The following is a 19432-nucleotide window of genomic DNA, read 5'->3' on the forward strand; positions in this document are numbered from 1 at the left end:
GAAGGCACCGAAGCACACAGCAGCCCCCGTCCCGCCTCGCTGGGAAGGGGCTTTGCTGCCAACTAAAGCATTGCAGGTCACTGCAGGGATATCTCTTTTGATTCCTAAAGCGACTCCAGCAGCAGCTTTGAGAGAGATTTTTCCTCCCGACTCCTCCCCGTAAAATTCTCCTCTGCACAGGGAAATATTAAATCCTCCCAAAATACAGAGCCGGCCGTGGGATTACGGGGCACGAAGAGGGGGACAGGCGCAGCACTGGGTCCCACAGTCAGCCCGGGGGGTTACAGCCGCCTTTTAGGTGGCTCAGAGTCACGTTGTTAACCAAGGCCTCAGCTTTCATTTAATTAAAAATAAATACATAAATATATAAATAAATAAAAAATCTCACCCTGTAAGCAGCAAAAACCCCCGAGCTTCGAATGCAGAAGAGGGCCGCGCCGGGGAAATCTGCTTTGCTTTTTAAGTAAGGACTTTTGGAGGCAGCCGCCAAGGTTTTGTGGCCCCTGGGGAGGGGGGAGATGCAGAGCCGGACTCAGCCCACTCTGCCCCAAAACCGTCCGCGTTTTCCCTCCAGGGTGATTTTCTTCCTTTCTGTCTCTGCCGGAGTGATGCCCGGCACGTGCCGAAAACAATCCCAGGCTCTGGCCCCGGTCCCGGCCAGGAGGGAGTGAAGCTCAGCCCCACTCCCTCCTTTTACAGGCAGGAAAACAAAATGGAAAAAAAAACCCAAATTGCCCTATATTAGAAGTGTATAATTCCATTTTAAGGGCAGGGCAGCAATAGGGCTGGTACCACAGCCCCCAGTCCCACAGCCACTGTGGGTCACCAGTGTAACGATTAAATTAAAGTTTCTTTTGGGAAGGGGGGAGAGACAGGGACTCTCCTGCTCTGGGACCTTTCCCCTCCGGGGAGGCAGAGCCGGAGCAGCGAGCACGGTCCTGCCGGGAGGGCAGCGTGGAGGGGACATGCACGGGCATCCCGGAGGAACAGCAGCAAGGAAACCCCGGCGCTGCACCTTTCCCTTCCTCCAAGCCTTTTTCTTTTCCTCTTTTTAAGGGCTCAACCAGTTTCTTCCCCCTCCGACCGTCACCGTGGGGCACTGGCACCAGCCGCTTTGCAAAACCCCGTCCCGTAAAAGCCGCCTGATTTTGGCCCTGTTTGGGGATGTGCCGCTTCCATCCTTACAGAGCAAACTGATAGATGATTTGTTTTTCTCCCCCCTCCCCATTTAGCAAGAAGCACCAACGTGCCGTTGTCGTTTTGGGTCGGTTTGCTGCAGAAAAAGGCTCCCGCAGGGGACGGGATAAGCCGATGGCAGGAGGGTCCCTGCACCCATCCCACCGCTGCTGGTGGAGGGCGGCAAGGGGACCTTTTTTTCGGGGTTGTCCTCTCCTCCCGGGCTCCGCAGCCCCACGCCGCAGCCCAACGACCCCCCCGAGATGGGAAGAGAGCACGAGAACCATCTCTGCTCAACAGCTTCTTCCTGCAAAGGGGCAGGAAAAAGGAGGAGGAAAAGGCACCTTCCCACTTGCCTCCGGGCTCATCCCACCCTGTGAGAGAGACGCGGCTTTGCGAGGAGAGGGGAGGAGGAAAAAACACCACAGCGAGAGAGCCAGGGAGGGAAAAGGAAGGAAAGCGGAGGGGCAGCGGAGGGGCAGCCCGGGGACACAGAGCCCCAGGTCTCGCCTGGCCGCTCCCGCCACCACCCGACGGATTGGAGGGGTTTGATCTGAAGCGCTGCCTTATATTAATTTAACAGCCGGGGGAGGAGAAGGCACCATTTCTGCCTTTTGCAGCTTCCAGGCTGATGGCAGAGCCGAAGCAAGAAAAATAATTATCATAAAACAAACAAACAAACAAACAAAAATTCAAAAAAAACCCCAATGTAAAACTGGAGCGCAGGGAGCAAATGCTTTTCCTTCGCCTCGGCCCAACCGCTCGGGCGCTCCGCGCTGCCCCGCCACGGAGGGCATCCCTCTCCTGGCAGGGAGAGACAGAAGGGCGAACTGAAGGCAGGACCCCAAACCAGACCCAAGAACCTGGTCGCGATGAAGAAGAAAGTGGAGAAAGCGTCACATACAACAGAAACATTCAGAGTTTATTTTGGGGGAACAAAAAAAAAAGAGAAACAGAAGAGGAGGAGTGAGATATTAAAAAAATAGCACTGAACAATGAGGCGGCAGCAGTCCCTCTACTGCTAAAAAACGGCAACAACCAACACAAGAACACACAGAGGCGGAACACCACCGAACTCCCACTGACTGTCATGTGCGCCTCAGTTTGCTGCTCTGGAGAGAGGGAATGCCTGAAGCACACCAAGGACAGCTGAAACCATCGCCGTGGCTTAAAGGGGAATCCGCCAACTGGAAAACAAAATAAAAGCGGTTTCTGCCCATGTCTGCGTGGGCACATCCCCGAGTCACGTTCTCACGCCTCTCCTTCAAAGTCAAGATTCCTACACATGAAAACTGGAGTTGGGGGGAGGGAGGAGAGAGAAAAGGAGGGAGAGCGTCATCAGTGGGGCTGTTGCCCCGCTCGTGGGACCGCGCCGGCAGAGAGGAGCTGGTTCGTGTGCCGCAGCCCTCGCCGCTTGCTCGGCATTGCCGGCAAAAAAAAAAAGCCGTAGGCACGTGCCACCGCTCGCAAAGGAGCACGGCCACGTTCCCACGCGATCATTTACCTCTTTCCTCCCCAGATTCAGACTGTTTCCGTGCTCATAGTGAGAGCCTTCCACACGGTTGTTTTTGATATCTCATCCGAGATATTAATCTCCAAAGGATCAGTCCTGCAATAAATATTTGAGACAGCAATCTGTGACTGTGGGAACTGACGCCACCCAGCGCATCAGCACCAGCAAGAGGAACGGGGGGGAGGAGAACCAAAGCTGCGCATAAGCACAGCGGGTTGGGTGGGAGGAGGAGGTTTGGAAGGCGAGCCGGAGAGCCGCAGAGCTACAGCTCTGTGCAAAGGCTCTGCACAGAATCCCAGACTGGTCAGGGCTGGAAGGGCCCTCTGGAGCTCCCCCAGTCCCACCCCCGCCAGAGCAGGGGCACCTACAGCAGTGGCACAGGACACCTCCAGGCGGGTTTGGAATGGCTCCTGAGTGGGAGACTCCCCCACCTCTCTGGGCAGCCTGTGCCAGCGCTCTGCCGCCCGCCCTGCCCATAAATTTGCTCTTCCCGCCAAGCTGAGTGCATGGCGCTGGGATGCTCAGCAAAGATAAACGTGGAGAAAATTCTGCCAACCCCCTTCAGGCTGATCTTGCCGGGGGTCCTGCTGCTTGGTGGGGCTTTACCTGTCGCTGCTTGGCTTTGGGATATCCGCGCTGCTGGTCTTGCCCAGCTGCAGCCGAACGGAGTTTGCAGCAGCAGCTTCCATCATCTCCTGGGACTCCTGACATAAAAAGGGACAAATCAAAGTTCTCTGTCTATGATCGAAGTGGAGATAAACTAAAGACCCAGCAAAGCCCACGTGCTGCCCTCTCCTTCTGACCTTCTGTTAGCGCAGCCGGGGAAAGACCTTTCACTCCAAACACTTGGGGGGGGTGTTAAAACCACCCTTACGAGCAAATCTTTCCATCATAATTATAATGTTGATTATAAATGGCACCTTTAAAAATTATACCGCTATTCAAGTGTTAAGCTCACTGCTAATTTAAAAACAAGGTTATGATGCGGGATCCAGGCTGTCAGGATCTATTTCTATTGAGTTCGGATCTTCCCCCAACATTTCAAGAGAAGCTGTGACAGAAAGAGGCAATCTCAGAGCCTGAGGGAGACACCCACCCCCGAGCACCCAGCAAGCATCACCTCTTCTTCTTTGGCTTCATTTTTGGCATCGGCCAACTTCTTCCTGCTTTCTGGCATAAGGTCATCCAAAAAGCTGAGCTCCCGCTTTGAGAAGCAGAAGTCCATCACTTTCCGGACAAACACGAGAGCCAAAACCTTCACAAAATAAGAAGGAAGAGGGGGTGAGGTCTGAGATGATGTTACATCTCCGACGCTGCAAACGTCCCGCTGCTGAGCGGCACCGGCTCTTACCATCATGGGAAAGATGATGGCAGCACGGGACACCTTGATGGCCCAGAGCAGGACGAGGCAGATGAGCTGGATCAAGGTGAAGAAATGCACCTTCCGCAAGGGAACGTGCCGCAGGTAGATGAAATCCGGCTGGTGTTTTGCCGGCATCCAAAAGAGCTTCAAGCGGTCAAAGAACTGCAAAATAAAAGCAGAAAAGTTACCCCTTGGGGCTGTGGAAAGTTTCTGGCCCTGTTGGGACGTGGAAGGAGTTTTCAGGATCTCACGTGCAGTGAGAAATCCTGGATCCCACTTTGTTCCTCCCAGGAGCAGCACCCGTTTTCCCTTTGCTCCATCTATAAACCAGTGTGTCCATGAGAGCTGCCCACCAAATTGCAATTATTCCACATCCTTCTATTATAGAATCACAGAAGGGTTTAGGTTGGAAGGGACCTCGAACACCAGCCAGTCCCACCCCCTGCCCTGGGCAGGGACACCTCCCACCAGCCCAGGTTGCTCCAAGCCCCGACCAACCTGGCCTTGAACACCTCCAGGGATGGGGCAGCCACAGATTCTCAGGGCAACCTGCGCTGGTGCCTCACCACCCTCACAGGAAAAATTTCTCCCTGATATCTCAATCTGCCCTCTGTCAGTGTCAAACCATCCCCCCTCGTCCCATCGCTCCCCTCCCTCATCCAGAGTCCCTCCCCAGCTCTCCTGGAGCCCCTTTAGGCACTGGAAGGGGCTCTGAGGGCTCCCCGGAGCCTTCTCTTCTCCGGGCTGAACACCCCCAACTCTCCCAGCCTGTCCTCCCAGCAGAGGGGCTCCAGCCCACCCAGCAGCTCCGGGGCCTCCTCTGGCCCCACTCCACCAGGTCCATGGCTCTCCTGTGCTGTGGTCCCCGAGCTGGAGGCAGCACTGCAGGGGGTCTCCCCAGAGCAGAGCACAGCAGAGGGCACAATCCCCCCTCGCCCTGCCGGCCACACTGCTGATGCAGCCCAGGATGCGGTCGGCCTTCTGGGCTGTGATCGCGCATTGCCGGCTCACGGTGAGCTTCTCATCAGTCCGCACCCCCAGGTCCTCCTCAGACCATCTCACCCCCCCTCCCTGTTCTTCTATAAAAATATATGTTTAATATATTCTATTCTTCTGTTTGTTATTTGGCATTTCTCAGCCCACTGAATCCCCCAGCGAGGATTCCCACCGGCAGTAGAAAATCGCCTTCGCTTTGCACTGAATTCCCCCATTTTCACCACACCAAACAGTGCCCTGTCCCAAACCGTGACGCAGAGCGCGCTGAACTTGCCTGGTCCTCCCGCCCTACGTACCTCCTGTGCCCCCACCAATCTTTTCCTTATACAAAATACTTTCACTGCCTGCTTTTGGGGAGGTTTTCTCCCACACCACTGCTTTTTTCCTGCTTCTCTGGAGATGACACAGCAGGGAGCTGCACGCTGTAAGAGTCCGTACCTGAATCCCTCTGAGCGACGACACGCCCATGTAGAGAAAGACACCGTAAAGCACAGGCATGGGTATAAACTGGGAAATTAAAAAAAAAAAAAAGAATGCAATAATTTATTTTTTTAATTGCTTTTTCAGTATTACTGCTCTCTTCTAGAGGCACTGCCTAAAATTGCCTAAAGCTTTCCAGTTTCCACAGGGTTAGAGACGTTTCAGCTCTCAACCCGTAGAAGTTTTGTGCGTGCGAGTGAGTGAGTGTATGCTCTGCTTTAGGCAGAGCATTTAGTTACGTTTCATTAGAATAATCTAATAAATTTTTAGTTACGTTTCATTAGAATACTCCTGTTTTCCTGAAAGGTTGGAGGAAAATAGGTCATTTCACCCATGAAACTGTACGCCACGTTCTGTGATGGCAGAAGAACATTTCTACACATTTTTGTGGCAACACGCAAAAGCGAAGTGCCTCCTTTTAGCCAAGAGCTGCGGTGACTTTGTGGGAGGAGCACACAAGGAAGCCCACAGGGATGATTTTGGTGTGTTTAGCTACTGGGAAAGGCTGTTGGGAGGCATTTGGGGGAGCCAATTGCATCCCATAAGGTGCTGCCTGCTTGAAAGAGAGCAGTGTACTGGTCTGAATCCGCTTCGTCGTAACCCATAAACACAGGTGGGCCTGAGAGACACCTGGGAATTAAAGCAGTTGTTCTGCTCGCTTGCCTCGAGGACACCAAACTGGTGGAAAGGGTAACTGAGGCTGGTTCCCACCGTGGGCCAAGCCTCAAGGTTTGGGATCGCCTCCTCCTCTGCTCCACACCTACTCAGGCCTGGAGGGAGGGGATGGTTTTTGTCAAACCTCCAAAAAGCTCACGCTTGTTGGGCGTTTTGCATTTTCCTCTTACCTTTAACACCGAAGTGAAGAAGACAGAGCAGCCCATGAGCACAAAGATCATCAAGCCGGTGACTCTCTGCTCTCGTATCCCCAGAAACTTGGGTTGTTCTCCTGGAGCTGAGCAGCCAGACTCCACTTTGAGGCTATTGACGTGGGTGATGGACAGGACAGTCGCAGCCACAAACCAGGGCAGCCCCATCACGGAGCACACCCCGAGCATCACGGCCACCATGAAAAGGTCCAGGTGGTACCCGCATCCTTTCTGTGGGCAGCAAAACAAGGAACAGAGCATCTCACAGCACAAGAGCGAGGACAACGTCGCGACTCAGACTCAAACCCTACTTGGGCGCAAGTCACCCTCTTGAAAATTTAAGAGAAGAATTGGCAAAAATAAGGATGGATCCGGTCTTTGCGCAAGCACCTTGCATGAAAATCTGGCAGGAGTTCAGACCAAGTGGATTTGGGAGGTTTGTGCAATAGCTACTTCTCAAACAAACACACAAACAAACAGACTATTTTCATTCATAAAGAAATTTCTACTGCTTGTAAGCAAGATGTGACCGTGAGTTATCCCTGGCAGTGCGTCAAAACAGTTCGTTCCCCCAGCTCCTGCTGGCATTCTGAAACAAAAACACGCTTCTATAGTGCTCGAAAATTAATTTGTTCCTCCAAAAGATTGCTCATCTGAACTGCCCTCGTTTGCTCCCTGTGACATCACTAATCCAGCAGAGCATCCTGCCACACAGCCTGACATTGTCCCAAACCAACGCCTTCACAAAGTACTTGGCATAGGAGCTTCTCCCCACACCTGCAGCCCAGAGTGGGGTGGGGATGGGGTCAGCTCTTGCAGCCCCTTACCTTCAGCTTGTGCTCCTTCCTGTTGACAATGACAGACGTGATCTGCTGGTCCATGAATATCAAGATGGTGCAGAGCAGAGCTGGGATGGGCGCGGCCAACACCGTCCACCAAGGGTTGGGCCCTATGGGGTTGACCAACCACCCGCGGTCGTCTCTGGTAGGCTGCAACAAAGCCAAAACACACATCAGGATCAACTCCCAGCCCAGCCACTTCACTGGCTTTGATTTTCCTCTCCATCACTGTGCCGCCTCATCTCCTGGCCCTGCCTTCATGTCACCCTCTCCTACGGGGTTCAGCAGTGCCAGCGTCCTCGTCGCAAGCACCTATAGATACTTCTGTAGGTATCAAGTTTTGGGGCTGGCGTCTTCTTTCCAGAAGGAAACGATGCATTCAGAGGTGGAAGAGGAGATGCTAACACCACCAGCATCCCCAGACTCAGCCCTGTCCTGTCCCAGCATCACCCTGTGGCATCCCCAAGGGCCGAAAGCGGCTCCACACCAAAACACCCCATTACCTTGAACATGTGGGGGACGTGGAGCTTCGGCGATGGGATCCCAACCAGGAAGTCAATGAGGACCATGATGATGATGGTGAGGAAGACACCAAAGTCACTTACTGTGGACCGTACCTGGGGCAAGAAAGCAGAGCTGAAAGGGACAGCACAAACGGGGCCATACCATGAGATGGAAAAGTTAAAGACATCAACAGCATTAAGGCTGGTTAACAAATTCCCACCACTCTGAGAAGATGCAGCCAAATCCCTCGTTTGGATAGTGTTGCTGTGTTTGTACCTGCAAGATCTGGTGTCAGGCAATAAAAAAAGTTTAATTAGGTGGAAAAGGGTGGTTTAAATTCAAACTTTAAAAAAAAGCCAATAAATATTAAAAAATAACGAAACAGACGTCTGCCACTACAGCTGCACTCACAGCTACAATGGGAATAAGGCACTGAGGCATCATTTGCTCCTCAAAAGGAAGAAACAGTGTCTTTTGTGTCTTTTTCTATGGCAGTTCCTCATTTGAATCAACTTTCCCCTTGGGCACACAAGGTGAAAAAAACCACAAATGAAAATACAACAAACAACCAACTTTGGAAGACCGATTTCCCACTGCCTGGGGAAAAAACCACTCCGGGGCAGGTCACGAGGCAGGTGGGAAACGCTACGATCGTTTTGCACTCCTGGAAATGAGTGAGGGACATCCAAGTTTGGCCTTCAAGGTCCAATATTTCCCAGTTTGACCAAGCGGTGGCAAACACTGCTTAGTGCTCCGGGAAAGCCATTTTGGGAAATGAGTGTGGAGACTGCTGCTGGCCACCGTCTTATACCTACTCTGGTCGGGAAGTAGCGGCTGGTTTTAAACTTCTTCAATAAGCCCGACAGGACAAAGGTGGAGAAGAAGAGGATGCAGCACCAGAAGAGGACATCGGGCGTGTAGGGGCCATCGTGTCCACAGGCAGGTCCACGAAACTCTCCATGCAAATACCGACATTCCTGGGGAAACAGAGCATCAGGACACAAAGGTAGTGCACATGCGTCAAGGAAACCTCAGATAACTAGGGGGTTTGGAGGATCTTGCTCCAAGATCTGTGACCTCGGGACTGCTGCAGCTAGCGGAGATTTATATTTAACGATCAACAGCAGCTGAATAAGTGACACATGGAACTACACAGACAGCGGAGAGAGGAGATGTGATGGGACACTGTACCACAGACCTATGGCACATCCTCTGCTTGAACAGCAGGTAACCGTGGCTGAAGAAGACACCAGAGGGGAAGGAAACACTGGGAACTCTTGGGGAGAGTGAAAGAGGGAATGGGGAAGGAGGGCTAAGACAACAGTGACAGGAAAGGAGAAGAGACAAATTGTCCCTTCCCAGGGGCAGGCTCACAGGACACGGCCAAGGGGGGTGAAGATGTCCATAAGAGCGTCCCACCCTGTGCCTGAGCTCTGCTTGCAGCAACAATGGCCCAAGGGGCTGCTCAGACATGCAAGTTTATGCACGTACCTTCAGACAGCGCTGAGTAAGAAAGCAAGGCCTGGAGTTACTAGGAACCAATTAAGGAAGCTAATTACAGCCTTCAAGCATGAACTTAAGTCCTCCAACTTCTCCAATAACCAAAGCACCCACTGAACCTTGCTCCCAGACAGAACCGCTGTCCTGAGGATAACAGTTATTGCCCACCATGTCGGGGATGAGGTGGAGAGGTGGACTCTCCTTCCCAGGCCCAAGGAGGTTAAACACACTGAAGTAATGACTTTTCAGAGCAGCACTGGCACAAGTTGAAGCCCACCATCACCTGAAGGGCTCTGAGCTTTGCACCAGGCCAGTGCCCCTGGACCCCGCGGCCGCGGCACGAGGAAGCAGTGACTCGGGGCACTTACAGTCACCGTGAGGTTCTCCCAGGTGATGCCAGACACATTGATCTTGTTGCTCTCCCAGAACTGCAGGGTTTCGTTGCTGGGATGGGTCGGTGCCTCACACTTACAGCTGGGAGGAGAGAAGCCAAGACAGGGGTGAGGGGAAGGCGATGGAGGTGCAGCCCTGAGCTCCTGCCAAGGGGCAGCGGCACTTTAGGAGGAAGAAACCCACTAGGAGATGGTGAGGAAGTCCAGCTTGCTGTGCGTGTGCACAGGGTAGGTCTCTCGCAGGTGACTCAGCTTCTCCAGAGCCTCGTAGATGAAGATGATGCAGATGAGGGAGGCGAAGGCTTCTTCGGTGAAGCGGGTGATGTAGCACACCAAAGAGCTAGCATCAGTGGCCACCAGCACTATGCAGAAGAAGGCGGTCCACAGCCCGATGCATGCCCGGAGAGAGAGATAAGAGAGCGCATAGTCCCTGGGAAAGCAAAAGAAAACGCAGGGTGGAGAGGGCAGCAAGAGGCTCCGAGCCGTGCCTTCCTTCGGGGAAAGTCGGCAGCAATTCAGGAGCGTGTCAAGGCTGCGGATGGTAAATGCAGTTTCCAGTCCTACGACAGACAGCCTCAGGGCTGCGGCGCAGGGTGTGGGCCCACAGGAGGAGAGGCTAATTAATCCTTATTTAACAATGACCTTGTGTTAATGCCTCGGAGGCTAATTGAGGTCAGGTCCCTGTTGTGGAAGGTGGTGTTCTCCCACATCACCCCGATGCCCTAACAGCGAAACCGGCTGGGTTTGCACCCAGTTACCTGCTGCCAGCAAGTTGGGGCTTCATAATAAATTTAATTGCAATAAGGGGGTTAATCTCCCATCACAGTTGCCACAACAAAAAGACTGTCATGGAAAATATCCATTTCGCCTGAAAAGCTCCTGCTTTCTCAAAAATCATCAAAACATTGGACCAGAAAACTCTTTGGATATGTGGGTAAAATATATTTCCACTTCCAGCAAAATTCATGCAAAAGTGTGCCCGAGTTTGTACTGAGAGGAAAGCAAATCTTCCCTCATTCCCAAACCAGAGTCATTTGTCTCATCTTCCCTGTGCAGCCCAGCTCGGGCATCCACATCCTTGTGGTTTCTCCTCCTCCTGCTCTTTCACTTTAACCCTAAAAACCCCGAACCACCCATCCATCCTTCAGAGACCGAGGGCTCCTGCACCGTCACATACTAAAGCAGCAGCGCATGATGTCTGTGACACAGAAGACAACTTCAATCCACCAACTACCACTAAGAAAAACATCTTTTCTCCATCCCTGCCTTCTTCCAAAGGCGCTCGCAGCACCTGGCCGCAGCAGCCAGCCTTACTTGCAGAATTTGTAGAGGATCTTCTCGAACATGAGGACGGGGCCGGTGCTGCCGAGGATGGTGAGAGGTTGGCCAGCAAAGAGGGAATACACCACGCCGGTCATGGATGCGCCCAGCAGCGACTCCATGGCACTCTGTCCGGGGAAGAGAGGCAGCAGTGAGTAATTAAATCATTAGGGGGAAAAAAACAAGTGCAAATTCACTGCAGCAAGGACTTTTGCATGAGTTTTGTCCTCCCCCGTGCCACCCAACAGAGAGAGGTGCTCACTATGTGGCCGTTGGTCGCCTCCCCCAGCAGTCCCCCGAAGGTGATGATGGGGGACATGCAGGCACAGTAGAGGAAGAGGAAGGACGCCAGACACTGCAGGCTCAGACCATCCCGAAAGTCACTCCAGAACCAGGGGGCTTTTCGCTTCACATCCCGGATCAAACCTCCAAAGAGCCTGGAGGAAGGAAAAAAAAAAAAAAAAAACAACATTTTCGTGGAAGACAGCGTTAAATTTTCTTGGCTGAGGAAGGACAATCACAAGCACAGAGTAACTTCTGTTGCTAAAAAGAAGTCTCCTTCTCCCATTTTAGCCCCAGTAGAAACTGAGGCATACAAAAAACCCCTCCAACAAAAACAAAAGGAGACCAAACCTGAGAGCCCACCCCCTCTTATTGCAACAGTCCCTCACTTTGAGAAGCAGCAGAGCTCTACCTGGAGGTACTTACACATCTGCTTCCACCCCAAAGCAAGAAAACCTCTGTGCAACCACACTGCAGCTGAGCCCAGCTGCCCAAATCTCCCACCCACCCAGCCCAGGGGACCAAGCTGGGAACCTGGAGCCCCTTCACTGACCCAGTTAACCCCAAAACTCTGCTAGAAGGGAGGTGCGCACTCAGATTTTAGGGGCAAACAGAAAAACACCCCACCAAACTATTTCAGTTCACACCTTCCTGTCCGCTCCAGTTCAGGACCGCTGTGTTTCTCCGGCTTGCTGTGAGAAGCGCTGTCATCAAGAGCTTCTGGCACCTTCCTTTTTTCCTGTTAAAATGGAAATAAGATAAAGATATGTCTTTGCAGCCACTGGCTTGTTTTGCTTTTTGGGCTGGGTACGTGACCTGTGAATTTGGGCCCCTGAGCAGCACCCCCAGCCGTGCTGCCCTCCTGCCCGTCCCCATTGTGCCTCCTTCTGCCGCAGCACCCACCTGCGAAGGGACGTTTTTCGGGGGCTCAATTCGGATGGAGGGATCCCACTCTCCTGGTGGCAAAACCATGACCTGATCCAGAAACTCATCGATGCCAGCCACCAGGTCAGCCTGGTTCTTGGCTTTATAGGCAACGTCGTGGAAAACCTGCCGTAGGAGACAACCTCGTGAGAGGATGACCCATCTCGGATGTCCTAACCAGTGCAATAAGCTCTTGGCTAAATGCAAGGTCATTTCCCCCAAATCGCCTGTTGGAAGTGGCAGGAAATATTCCCCCAAAGGAAAAATCTGTGCATCACAGTATTTGTAACCATCTCCACCAGGCTCCCGTCCCCCATGGCACACCACAGCCTTCTGCTTCAAGAGGAGAAGTTTCACTGGCCCTGGCAATGCCACCACTGGGGACAGCGTGCTGGGGACCCTGGGGAGAAGGATGAGGCGCGGGCTGCAGCCCAGGTGGGATTTTAGCCTCCTGCAGGCAGCTAACAGGGACAACAAACCCTCTTCCTCACTACTACAGAGACAGGAAGAGGTGAAGAAAGCCCCAAAAAAATGACCCGGAGATATCTCTTATCTCGTCACACCTCATCCGTCATGATAGTAGCCATGGACCTGCCGATCTCGTGGTACTGATGGGCTTTTCCTCCTGGTCCAAGCAAAACAAACAGGAACCTAGGCAAGAAAACCAAAATGAGAGAGAAGAACATGGCCTCACTCAAAGGGCGCCCAAGGAAATCCCTGGGAGCTCCCACCCCAGAGCGTGGCTCCAGGGGGGACGTGTAGGCTCACCGACTCCGGTGATGAATTTGAAACGCATCAAAACCAAACGCAAATTTGAGTTTTGGGCAAACTTTCATTAAAATTGGCCAATGGGTTTAAAAGCTCCAGCAGGGAAGGGAGGAATGAAAGCACGGAGATGTGGGTGGGAGAAACCTGCTTGCTCCCACTGGCCGTGTTCCCCTGGGACGCCCAACTGATGCATGAATTTGGTGTTTTGTTGTGGTGGGTTTTTTTTAAATAAAAACTTTGCGCTTCTCATTCAGACCTCATTGGGATGGGAACTTCCGTCATGCCCGAGAGGAGGACAGCCGGGCTCAGGCGGACAAATGCCACGATGGGCTGGCGAAGGAAATCCAGCTCTCCTACAAGCACGTTGCACGCTTCAGCCCCGGTGGGAATTTTCTTCATGAAGCGCAGCTCAGCCTGGGCATGACAAAGGATTTTCAGGCCATTACCCCAAAAGCAAAGCCCACAGCACTCTGCAGAACACTCTGCAGCCAAGTTTGCAAGAGCAAATCTGGCCCTAAAGGTGTAAGAAAGCTATGAGTGACTCACCTTGCTTAGGTCCATTGCATTGGTGTCACGGTTCACCCCATTTTTAGCTTCTGCAGTGGTGGGAGATGGGTGAGGAGTGAGTGTTTGGGTTGGAAGGAGAAAGAAAGACACTCAGAAAGAAAAGCAAGGAGCAATCGGGACACTTCTCCTTTGCCAGGAGAAGTCTAATGGGGCCAAAGCCCTGCAGAAACCTTCACCTGGTGCCAAAGCCTGGCAGAAACCCTCATCGGGTACCAAACCCTGCAGGAACCCTCACCTGGCTTGTCGAGGGGATGCACGTCTAACTGCTTCTTGCTCATGTCAGGAAACGAGCAGACGATGGGGAGAAGGTTGTTTCTTTTCTTCTCGTTCTGATGGTGATGTTTCTTCAAAAGCACTTCTCGAACTTTCTCCCGCGTGCACTCATCAAACCCCGCGGACTGCTCTTGCTGGCCCAGGATCATATCTGGAGATGGCAACAGGAAACGAAGCCGTCAGAGCAGAAAGTCCCCAAGCCCCGACCCCTCAAGCCCCCGGCGAAGGCTGCGCCACGCAGGATACCCTAACGCGGGCTCAGCCTTGCTTAGCAAGACGTTTTAACGCAGTTCAGCCTTTGCAGCAAAAGGAAGAATTCTCTTTTGCTAAAAGCCATCATCAAAGTGCTTATTCATCACTCCGCTCAGATAATTATTCCCCATCCTAGATAATGACATTTTTTTGCCCGATCTGGCGTTTCTAGACAGACTCTCTAGACTCGACACATTTCAACAAATTATAAGCAATCTCTAGCACAGACTTTCCCAGAGTTTCCTTTGCCCATCGACTGCAATTTGGCAAGCCCGGGGAGAAACGTGCTAAGAACGGCTCCGACTTCTCCAGCTCTTGCAAGGGCTGAATGGAGACCTGCCAGTCAAAGATAATTTCTCCAAAGCTGCTTTTTCAATTAACTTCAATTATCTTCCCCACAGAAATATGCTGCTTGGTCACCTGCCAGATAAACTCTGCCTTTAAAGCTCTTAAATCCTGGATGTTAAGGCAATAGGAAAAAAACAAAACAAAGAACAGGAGGAAACAGCTTGTAGTAAGTAGCTTATTTAAGGAGGTTCAGCTCTTACGCAGACTCCGTGTTCCTGAGAGCAGCCTGCCAAGCCCTGACACTCCTTTCTGGCCGGAGAATATTCTCTAATCGCCTCTCTGACCCCACAAATTGCTTTCAAAAGGCTCCCATACTGGGAGAAAAAGCTGATGTGACTGTTGTACACCCAGTCTACATCCAAAAAGCAACCCACGATTTAAAAACACAGCGGAGGTTCTGGAAAAGGACGTGCCATTGGGGCAGGGTTTGATACGGGAGTGAAGGGCACCGCGGCAAATTGAGCTCGGCCGTTCCCGGCGGGTCGCAGCGTGCTCAGTACCTGCGATCTCTTCGATGCTGTTGGCACAAACATCCAGCAGCACCATCCCGTTCATGATGCAGCTCCGCAGCTCGAAGAGGCTGTGCAAGGACAGCGTGGCCACGTAGGGCTTGCTCCAGCGCTCGCCGCCATCTTCCACGTCCTCCTCAAACTTCAGCCACCTGCAGACATTGGGCACGATCAGCCCCGTTGCAAGAAAACAGCCTCAGCTCTGCAACCCCTTTGGTGCAGCTACGGGGCGGCAAGAGGAGAAGGCTCCGCGCATCGGCACCTGCAGCTGCAAAAGCTTCGCGTCCCGGAGAGCGGAAGGCAGAGCCCACGGCCGCCACCGCAGCTGGCAGCAGGGATTTACCTTGCTGTTTCCTTCCACTCGGCATCTTCACCCGCCTTCAGGAAGATCTCATCCAGCTCAGTGAACAAGTGGTGGGGAACGTGCTGCTCGTTCTCCTCGGTGCTGAGGATGAACTGCACCCGCTGGGATGGGGTGTCTGGGGGCAGAAGATAAATCCCGTTACCACACCTGCATTCAGCCCGTCACGCTCACACGCAAAGTGGCCATCGATTGGCACCAGTTCAGCCCTAAATATTGGGCTAGCCCCTCTCCCCCGGGTCTGGCCGGGCTTGCACAGAGCCATGGAGAAGGAGAAGCATCTATTGCACCTCTGCATAAGGACGGGCCACTTTCCTTCCCCACGTTTCCATTTTTAATGGCAGGATCCCTCCAAGGAAGACCAGCCTCAATCCATTATGCCTTCAACTGCCTCCCAAATAATGCCACTTTCCCTCAGAAGAACAGCAAACCACACAAATCAGCCACACAGACCGGCTTGCAGAGGACCCCGGCACCCACGCAGCCCCGAGGAGGCTCGTGAACGCTGCGGCGGGACTTACAGTGGTAGCCCTGCTCCATCGGGGCACAGTCCTTCTCCTGTTCCTTCTTCCAATGCTTCTGGCGGTGGGGTCGGTGGTGCCGGTGGCACCGGTGGCTTTGCCTCACCAGCGGCATCCGCATGCCCACGGACAGGGTGCGGTGGCCTGCAAAAAAAGCAGCGTTCTCATCACTCTCAATATTGCGGAGACGGTTGACGCCGCTGCCACGATTAAACCAGCGTATTCATCCCAGGAGGAAACACCAACTTCTCTTCATTTTAGTTTCACTGCATCCCTGAATGTCAGAGACCCGTCCCTTTTTCCAAGCCTGTTTTACTCTAACTTTGCAACAACAGAGCAACAACAAGCGATGGCTCCGGGTCACCTAAAAATGCCCTGAAAGTATCAACCCTCGTCTCAAATCCCAGCTTTGGCTGGACAACACTCAGACCTGCTCATTAAGCAGCGACAGAAGGTAATTATTTTTAAAATCTTTGTTGGCACAAGGCGACAAGAGGAGATCCAATCAGTCCCGTGATAATGAAGTCTGGAACAAAAAAAAAGAAAATCACAGCCCTGTGTCTGCAGCCATCAAATTATTCTCCTGACCTCTCCAAGCCAAGAGCAGCCTCTGAGAAAACAAGCTGGGAACTACCCAGCTCCATGGCCAACACTCACACCACAGATGCTGCGGGGGCTTTTTCCCCTCTGTCTAAAAGCCACAACATTAAAAAAAATGTAAAAATAACTGTGCTTGTTTATTTAGAAGCATGCCACGTTTCATGGCAGGTGATGCATACGCTGAGCACAGGACGCGGCAGGGACTTTGCGCGACGGGAAAACGCGTGGGGCTGGTGGCACCTCTCCCGACTCACCTTCCAGCTCCTCCTTCTCATAGTGAATAGTGACAGCGGCGCTCGTTCTTCCCTGGTCAATCACCGCCTCCTCGTCATGTCTCTGTTTAGCGAGGAGAAGAAGATACAAGTTGGGACCAGGTGAGGAGAGCTCCCTTATGTCCTCCCAGCCATCACCCATCCCTGCGGCCACGCGAGCCCACGAGCATCACACCTCTGTGTGTCTCCTCCTCCAGGCACAGCCCTAAAAACACGGATTTGGAGGAGGTTTTTATTCCCATACCCAAATAAAACCACCTGTAACGTCACCTGTATTGTATACACCGTGAGTCTGGAAGGATTTACTAAAAGGGGAGACAGTTGAGTGTTTCAAACCAAAACCAAACCTCCTGCTTCGTTCTTGTGGTTCCTTTCAAAAAACTAAAATAGGGATTTCCAAACTGGGGGTGGGGTGGGGGAACCCAACCCCACACTTTTGAGCACAGCCAGTTTCATTCTCCAAACGTGACACCTGCAGGACTCACTAGATGGCACTTGGCTACAGGACATGGCCACCATCAACCTCCAAAGGCCCTCAAGAACCTGCAAGGGTGAAGCTTCGACTTCAGCCCAACCAGGCTCGGGCTTCTCTTGCTGCAAGCCTGCTTTCCACACAAAACTGCGTTTTTCTCCTCAAAAGAAAAGCCAAAGGCTAACAGCTAATGCCCTCCTTGGCTGAAATACCACTGCCAGCGCTGCACAAAGAGCATCTGTGCCTTAAAAGCTGAAGGAGAACTACAGGAGTTCTCTTCTCCCCTTGTCCCTGGGCTGGGGAAGGGCATCACCGGGATCACCACGCTCAAAGAAATAAAAACCCAACCACGTCTCACACTCGAGTCGCAACTGCAGCTTTGAAAGGGCCTCCAGGAAACCCTTCTCTTTAGAGAAGAGCAAAACACCAGAGATCTGCTTTTTATCCCCCAAATCCCTGCTTCGACTGAATGGCATCACCTGCCGCCGCGCAGCAGCGACACTTGGGAAGGTCACACCTCCCGCTCACCAGCCAATTTAACGAGCAAAAGGAACAAACGTTCCCATCTGGGAATGAGTTTTTTCTGGCCCCCGAGTACTAATTTCAAAGCCGACTTGCTGCGACCTCCCCACCAGCTCCGGGCACTCGCCCGCGTCACCCGGCAGACAGATTATGACACGCCTGTGGCTTTCCTGTCCTCTCTCCCACGCCGACCTCTGCCACCCTCCGTCCCTTCTTAGCAATGTGTCTGCTCCCCTCCAGATTTACCGGAAAAAAAACTCAAAAACCCAAACCCCATCCTCAGAAAAGGCACAGGACAAAAGGGGCTTAATCAAATCGCTTTAAATGGCAATTTTAGTAAAATCGTTACTTAAGTAAAACACCAATTTGAATTAAATCGCAATTTAAGTAAAATTGCCACCGAAATAACCCCCCAATTTGAATTAAATCACTATTTAAATTAAATCGCAACTTAGATACAATCACACTTGAAATAAAATCGCAATTTAAATACAACAGCGAGCTTGAGTGTGTTACAGGGGTGTCAGAGTGGGAATAAACGGAGTGATTTGGGCATCACAGCTCCCCAAATTCCCCCCGAGCAACATGGGGAATGTCTGCTTCTCTCTCAGAAACCATTTTGGCTCCGTGCTCCCACCCACGATGCTAAACCTGCCCCCGGCAGGGCACAAAGCATCGTCCCCCCCGCATCCTTCCCTGCTCTGGCGACATGCCAGTGGGATTTTGGGAAGTCTCCCCCCCCTTTTTGGGGGATGCGCAGCTCCTCGGCACAGCCCTCCCACCTGTAACTCTTCCAGAAGTGTCATTTTGGGACCCTCCTCCTGCTTCATCCTCAAGTCGGTCACCGGTTTTGGGGGATAACTGAGCCTCCAGATCAATCAGAGGACCAAACCCTCCGACTGCAGCCCAGTGACTCCCAGTCTGCACCATCTCCAGCACATAAACAGCGACCGTTGCTGGGATCGGAATGTTCAGGGTGACCCCGGCAGTTATTTAAAGCCATACACCCCAATACTGATCCCGCTTGGAAAACTTAGCGGATGGGGAGAAACCTGCTCTGTTTTGAGGAAAAACTATCCAGAATAGAGAAAAGGGGTGGAAACGCTGCATCTCGGCAGGGCAAAAGGTGTTACACAGTGTTTGGGTGTATTTGAAAGCCCAAACTGCCAAAAGACCACGTGAGGCACAAACCGTTGGGGAAATGCCCGTTATGGGGCAGCCCTGATTTTCATCAACATTTCCTGCATCAAATCAGGGTGTTTCAGGGAGGTCTCCCTTCGGCACGGCCTCCGTCCCTTCGCGGCTTCCATAAACCCTCGTTAGCCAGACCAAGTCCTACGCCGTACGGAAATGGCCAGAGAAGCCCCATGTTTTACTCTCCTCGCTTCCGCCAGCTATCTCCAGCCTACCTTATTTTCCAAGCGGAGCTAATCCCTCATTTCCAGCCTACAGATTCATTTGCTGTCATGAACTTCCTCCCCGGCGCTGCTCAGCACAAAGGTTAACGGCCCCGGCTCGCCCTGAAAGGTGACATGGGATGTAAAAGAACACAGCGAAGGAGGGTGACACCGAGGGCTAATCCGTTAAAATCCCATCGGGATCCAAGCTCAGATCTCTGCTGCTTTTTTATTATTTAGTATTAAAGCTTCAGACGCAAAGACAGGAGGAAAGAAACCAAGTGGGTCCGTGGCAAGATGCTCCGAGCATCCCATCGCCCTTCCCCAGTTGTTGCAGCATCCCCGAAATCGTGGCAAACCTCGCACAGAGATGCCACCGAAGGAACCGGTGCCACTCAAAACCCTCTTTTTCCTG

At 52.5% G+C, this 19432-nt stretch overlaps 1 protein-coding gene across 1 annotated transcript; it reads right to left on the reverse strand.

The window, feature by feature from the left end:
• Window positions 1–3522: 3522 nt before the first annotated feature.
• On the reverse strand, window positions 3523–16517 carry LOC309685423 (electroneutral sodium bicarbonate exchanger 1-like; the record flags this gene model as incomplete). The annotated part of the gene is made up of 17 exons (XM_082501188.1): window positions 3523–3534; window positions 3810–3944; window positions 4041–4214; window positions 5487–5555; window positions 6374–6625; window positions 7222–7383; window positions 7737–7850; window positions 8553–8696; window positions 9861–10059; window positions 10944–11077; window positions 11212–11379; window positions 12141–12281; window positions 12719–12806; window positions 13180–13319; window positions 14901–15024; window positions 15216–15351; window positions 16511–16517. The coding sequence occupies 17 exons, from the start codon at window positions 16515–16517 to the stop codon at window positions 3523–3525; spliced, it is 2199 nt and encodes a 732-aa protein (XP_082357314.1).
• Between the last annotated feature and the right edge of the window lie 2915 nt (window positions 16518–19432).

Source organism: Vanellus vanellus, assembly GCF_965231255.1.
Source record: "Vanellus vanellus genome assembly, contig: HAP1_SCAFFOLD_100, whole genome shotgun sequence".
Taxonomy (NCBI): domain Eukaryota; kingdom Metazoa; phylum Chordata; class Aves; order Charadriiformes; family Charadriidae; genus Vanellus; species Vanellus vanellus.